Raw genomic sequence first — 6,621 nt, forward strand, 5'->3', positions numbered from 1 at the left:
CGCTATAGAGTCTCCTGCATTGAATAGCTACATTACATCTAAATATTTGTGGCCAAGTTTGATATCTATATATGATATATAAAGAAAACACACACATCTCAAATAACTGCAATATTTGGTCAACCATGAGAAAATGTGTTGAAGACTCTGTGTCTGATATGCATACCTTTGACTTCGTGGGATTGGTTTACAAATCCATTTTTTCATTAATTCATTCATTGTCAAAGTATAAGGACAACAAGCGTAATTTCCTGATAGTCCACGTGCCGCTGATAACCGAATAAGATGTATTTGGTTAATTGACTAAAACGCATGCATTGCAGCCCACGAGACAAGCCCCCCTCCGCCAGACTCAAACAGATCGGCATCTCAGAGACCCGAGTTGATTATGAGGGGATGTCTGTGGTCCAACTGTGTCGTTTGGATAAAGATATTCGAGTAATTGATGTAGTGAACTGACACTATTTATTTCCATCTCAATGTTTGTGGTTTAGTAAGCCGGGAGTCCTTCAGGCCTTTCAGATCAACAAAGATTGAAGCTACATTGTCAAAAAATATTTCATGGAGAAATGTGCACACAACACACAATGCTTTAATAATAACAATCAATGCTATGTTGGGATTGCGCTATGGATACATGAAAAAAACACAGAAACAGAAAAAACAGCCGTAGACAGTTTGGTTCACCTTACAGAGCATTTCGCAGCGGGAGAATACGTTCCGTTATGGCTCTGTATTCTCTCACAGTTCTGACCTATTATCCCTGCTCTCTAATAGCCTGTCTTGTCCTGTCCCCGGTCGTGTGGTCGGGCTGCTAGTGTCTCAGTCCTTCCTGCGCAGTGCAGAGCTTTCTCCAGCACCGTGTTATTTGATCCTTGCTCTTTCTTTGCTGGGAATAAAGGCTCCCCTCTTTCCCACGCTCTAAAAACACGTGGTACCCGTAATGAATTGGATTCAGAAGCCCCGCCCTCATATCGAAACGTCACCTCGCTCTCCCTTGCTCTCCCTTTCAACGCCCTGCTCACGCGCATACCCACCGCGCGCGCACCACGCGCACATGCGCTCACAAACACGGGGGGGGGGGGGGGGGGGGGGGGGGGGGGGGGGGGGGGGCGGGGGGGATTCCGCAGTGGCGTTTTTCGCTAGTGGGGGGCTCCTCCCGTCTAGCTTCGAGCCGCGGCGGCCTCGGCGCCAAACCGCTCCGCGAACAGAGGAGCGCGAGAAAACGGAGGCGCACCGGTGGCTTTGTTTCCTTGCCTGCTTGTTTGTCAACACACCAAAATAGACCACAGCTATGGCTTCATGCTCCGATCAAGGCTTTTCACGTCCTGGAAGTTTCAAAAAGTCTTGAACTTGGAACATGAGATTGTGATATTCAAATGGACCGTGCGTCTTTACGCACCGTAGACCGTCTAGCGTTGGAATGCGTTTATTTTAGGTCGTTGTGGAAATAAAATTGGAGACCACAAACTGCACATGCCAAGTAGGCTAAATGCCACAGATTTATAAAATATAACCGTCCAATAATAATACCGTTTAGCTCAGTGCAAAGTAGGCTACTGAAAGGTAAATGTTAGTATAATTCCAGAGAGGGAGCGAGGGAGGGGGGGGAGAGAGAGAGAGAGAGAGAGAGAGAGAGAGAGAGAGAGAGAGAGAGAGAGAGAGAGAGAGAGAGAGAGAGAGAGAGAGAGAGAGAGAGAGAGAGAGAGAGGAGAGAGAGAGAGAGAGAGAGAGAGAGAGAGAGAGAGAGAGAGAGAGAGAGAGAGAGAGAGAGAGAGAGAGAGAGAGAGAGAGAGAGAGAGAGAGAGAGAGAGCGATCGGAACTTTACTATCCAATAGAGTGATCATGTTGTTTGATTCGTGCTGTCATCCATTCGGGCGGAGAGCAAACACCAAAACATGATACATGATATATTTTGACATTTCTACAGCTCCAAGCTGTTTTGTGGGTTTTCAGCTGTTTTGAGTTTGAAACATTAAGATGTCTTTTTTTCATGTGTTTAGTCTGTACATATTTTAACATAATACAGTGTTGTCAAAGACTGCAAACAATCGCGCATTGTGGTCACCAAACGCGTTCCAGTTTACTTTTGCTGACATGTAAACACATGTGAAACCAAATGTTTCATGGCTGTGGGAACGGAACCCTGGAGAAGCCACCAGACCCATGACAGAGGAGACTGGTTACCAGTATGAAAGCTTGGGGACACATGAGAAAGGTACCAAACACCAAACAAATGGCCCGGACAGAGTCTACACCCTCTGTTGGTTTTCCACACCAAATGTGACAATTTGGCAATTTGACAATTCCACAATGTGTGGAGAAAAGAATAACGATGAGGAGAACCAATAGCTCTCCTTCTCAATTCAATTCAAATTAGCTTCATCGACACGGACAACGTGCGTTTACATTGCAAAATAAAAAAACGAAAAGCAAATACAACATCAAATGATAATAGTACCAAATACAAATAAAACGTAAAAAAACATGTTACTAAACCCCATACATAAGGTAGGCCTAATATAAACAATAAATATAATTTAAAAGTAAAGCTATAATATTAGATAGGGCCGTTATGATCGGGATTGGGTAGAGTTCATCCAACTATTCTATCATGGGACTAGGCAATATAATGACTTGTCTCTACCCATCTCTCTCTCCCTCTCTCTCACGCACACGCACACGCACGCACGCACACACACACACACACACACACACACACACACACACACACACACACACACACACACACACACACACACACACACACACACACACACACACACACACACACACACACACACACACACACACACAGACGCCCAGTTCCCACGGTGTCTAGGCAGCTGAGCAGCGCGTCAATCTGCGCAGCGTCACCTCTCTCCTTGTGAAGGAAGCAGCGCTGGCCTTTTGTTATCTGAAGTCCCCTCGCCCGGACATTTGAAACAACTGGAATATATCCTCACTTTATGATTTAAACAGCCTCCACACCAAGAGAGGTGTCTCAGTAAGAGCTTCCGTCCCGTTTGGGAACTGGATGGATTGCAGGTCTACTTAGTCCTAATCGCCATTTGTGAAACATAGGCTGTTCCCTTTTATCTTATTATTGTGGGCATAAAATGTAAAAAAAAATATATATATATATAGAGGAGCTAATTTTGTGGTTAGTACCTGCAGTGTAGCATAGGCTACATCACATTCTCAACTTTCATTAAGAATAGGTATATAGAATTTGAAAAAGGTTCAGTGCTTTTTCGTTGTTTAAACCGATTCCTGTATAAACGAGGAATCGGTTTATACATTTCTTTCTTAACACAGCTATTTACCATGCCTAAATTATATGTTTTGTCAATTAGTGATTTACATATCAACAAATATTCAATTGTGCATTTCATTACGCATGGCTGGGTATGCCTGTCCGGAGGTTGGATCAGGGGAAATGTTTACAATGCGCTGAAGTGCATGACTTTATAAGCCATCTCCAACATGTACTGCCCTGAAACATGCATTTGTACGGTCCCGTCCACTTTATCGCTGTCAGATTATTAACCCGTTACAATTGTATAACACACTCGGCTGTTGTAAACTCCCACGGCACCAAAGTCTCTGCAGGAGATCGGATATGGAGCTAACCTGTTTCTGCTCTGAAACGCCGCGCCCCTTTTCCCTCCTGATGGGGACCATGGCCCCTCCCCCCCACCGAGCCCACAGCCAATCACCTCACTGGGTTTCCGCCCATTCCACCACAGTTGATTCTTTTGAGAGGCATTGTCATGCAAATAAGGGACGCGTAAAACCTCCCCGGGTGAGCTGAGCTCAGCAGACCAGCGGACAGCAGCGATACACGCCACGCGGTGGATTCTATAGTTTGGTCTCTACACGGACCCGTCCATCTGTCAGGGTGAGTAAAACCCCCGAAAACCTCCTAAGCTCCCCACGATTCACTGTGGGCAACCAAAAAAAAAACACAAACGTCAAACGTTGTGTATTTGACCCGGGTTTTTATAGACGTGACCGGATGACGTGTGTGTGGAGGAATGTTACTCTCCCGTGGAAGTTTAATAATTTTTTAGGAATCTTGTTTAATTTAGTCTTTTTTTCTATCTTGTCTTTCGCAGAGAGCCTGGGTCGTATTGCTGCGTGAGAGGTCCCAGGACGTGAAGCCAAGGAACCGCATCGAGAGGACAGCCCCGTTCGGGATCCAATACGCGGAGGTCTTGTGGAGACAGCGAGGAGCTTTCCCTATCCTCCATCTGCTGCCTACCTGCTGCTGCTACACGGATAGGGTCAAAGGGGAACCCCCTTGCGTTAGGACCCGTGGATCGTGCTCCAGTTACTCCCTATGTTTTAGGGACTTTAGGATCAACGCAACTGTTTAAGCTATTTTGCACACCAAGTGTGTTACCTCGACTCTTGTCCTTTTTGGGATATATATATATATTATATATACATATACATATATATATAAATACATAGGTCTACACTACAGCGATCCGGTGACTCTTGGAAATCAGGAGAACGTCGTACTCAGCTTTAGTCTCCGGTCAGGATTACGCAGCAGCACCATGAGCCAGGCGGAGGTCGCCACTTGCCCCTCCGCGCCGCAGAGAGTTTTCCAGGAGGCCGTGAAGAAGGGCAACACCAAGGAGCTGCACTCGTTGCTCCAGAACATGACAAACTGCGAATTCAACGTGAATTCCTTCGGGCCCGAGGGACAGACGGCGCTGCACCAGTCGGTAATCGACGGGAACCTGGAGCTGGTGAAACTGCTGGTGAAGTTCGGGGCCGATATTCGGCTGGCGAACCGGGAAGGGTGGAGCGCGTTACACATCGCCGCTTTCGGGGGCCACCAGGACATTGTGCTGTACCTCATCACCAAGGCGAAGTACTCCTCCGGCGCCCGGTGATTATGGCTCCTCCGCTGTCAGGTAAAGAAAAAGACACAAGAAGAAGAAAAAACATAGAGAAAAGGAGAACACATGAACTGCCATTTTTACCTTTATAGTTGTGCCAAATCAAGAAAACAAAAAAGCAAAGTAAAAGGCCTATCCGCGACGAGCACACACACGCACAGACACACGCACAGACACACACACACACACACACACACACACACACACACACACACACACACACACACACACACACACACACACACACACACACACACACACACACACACACACACACACACACACACACACACACAACCAGAATCACTCTCCTCCACTCCCTCTCATTCCAAACCAAACGGGGCCCCCAATCTGACTCGTTAGAAGGCGACACCACATGGTTTACATAGAGCAAAAACGAACCTGTAATAAAAAAAGAAACGCCACTTTTGTTGAGTTTGTTGGTACTAAAGCTTTTCTCTTGAATGTGTATACTAGATCTCGACGTCCAGTATAGTAGAAGCCAGTAGTTGTGTATTTGTGAGCGCGTCTGGAGTGTGGAGTGCAGATGGACTGGTTTTTGTCATCATATATGGGAGCTGCAATGGGACCAATCTGTGCTCCGCGGAATAGGGATTTGTATCAAACAGGGCACTTGATGCTGAAGCTGCATGCTGGAATATCCGAAAGGGAAGACACGTATACAACAGCATAAGGGTGTTCCTCGGTTAGTGGAGGCCTGCTATAGCTATTTGCGTGTATATGTTAATTCATTGCATCGATTTCAAAGCGGCATTATATCTAATTTTCTTTTTTTCCGATATGTAATCATTGTTTTACAACGATTTGACTTCAGCCACGTTGTGAAGTACTGTAAACCATAGCTTTACTTTGTTTCTATGTAAAACAAACAAAAACCAGTAGCTGATTCCGCTCTGTCCCCTCTGGCTTTGAGCCCACCTGACAGCCCCCCCCCTCACCGTGTGTCACTGTGTGTGTTACTAAAAACAACCCGCTGCTTTCGCTCTGCACCAAGACAAGTCGCATTTGGAATTCACTTTATAATCTCCTTTCAGTATTTGTATTAACATCCTGGTCGTCGCTGTGAGAGCAGGCTGTTTTTTTTCTTTCTTTAATTTATGAAGGTACATTAAGAAGATGCATTTTTTTTTCTGTTATGTTGTGGTTCTTCTTTCACATCTAAAGTATGAGAATATCAAGGGTGACTCAAAAGCTGCTTTCGACCTTGTAGTAATTGTCCCGTGTGGAGGTAGTCCTGTCACTCAGCCGTTCTTACCTCCCCCCTCCATCCCGCCCCCCCCCCCCCCCCCCCCCCCCCACACACACACACACACACACACACACACACACACACACACACACACACACACACACACACACACACACACACACACACACACACACACACACACACACACACACACACACACACACACACACACACACTTTTCATTTGCCAGCATTAACACAAATGGACGTTTCACCGCCCCTTCCCCGGGACTGTTTGGTTGCCTTTTGCCAACTACCTCGACTGTGAAGTATTCCCTCTCCCCCCCCCCCACTGGAGCCCCAGAGTGGACTAGCCTCACTGTGATCATCTTGCCAGTATGTTTTTTGTCTTCGCTGTTGTTGCGTGTCTTCAGACACACAAGAGAGACACGTTTTCAGAGTGCGTTTTCATCCGTGCAATGTTGTTTGATTATTTCA

At 46.3% G+C, this 6,621-nt stretch overlaps 1 protein-coding gene across 1 annotated transcript; it reads left to right on the top strand.

Moving 5' to 3' along the window:
• The first annotated feature begins 3,742 nt into the window (after positions 1 to 3,742).
• Positions 3,743 to 5,120, top strand: nrarpa (NOTCH regulated ankyrin repeat protein a). The gene is made up of 2 exons (XM_030350169.1): positions 3,743 to 3,902; positions 4,120 to 5,120. Exon 2 carries the CDS (start codon positions 4,567 to 4,569, stop codon positions 4,906 to 4,908), a length of 342 nt encoding a protein of 113 aa, XP_030206029.1. The 5' UTR covers positions 3,743 to 3,902; positions 4,120 to 4,566; the 3' UTR covers positions 4,909 to 5,120.
• Positions 5,121 to 6,621: the final 1,501 nt, after the last annotated feature.

This window comes from Gadus morhua, unplaced genomic scaffold, assembly GCF_902167405.1.
Source record: "Gadus morhua unplaced genomic scaffold, gadMor3.0, whole genome shotgun sequence".
NCBI classification, from domain to species: Eukaryota; Metazoa; Chordata; class Actinopteri; order Gadiformes; family Gadidae; genus Gadus; species Gadus morhua.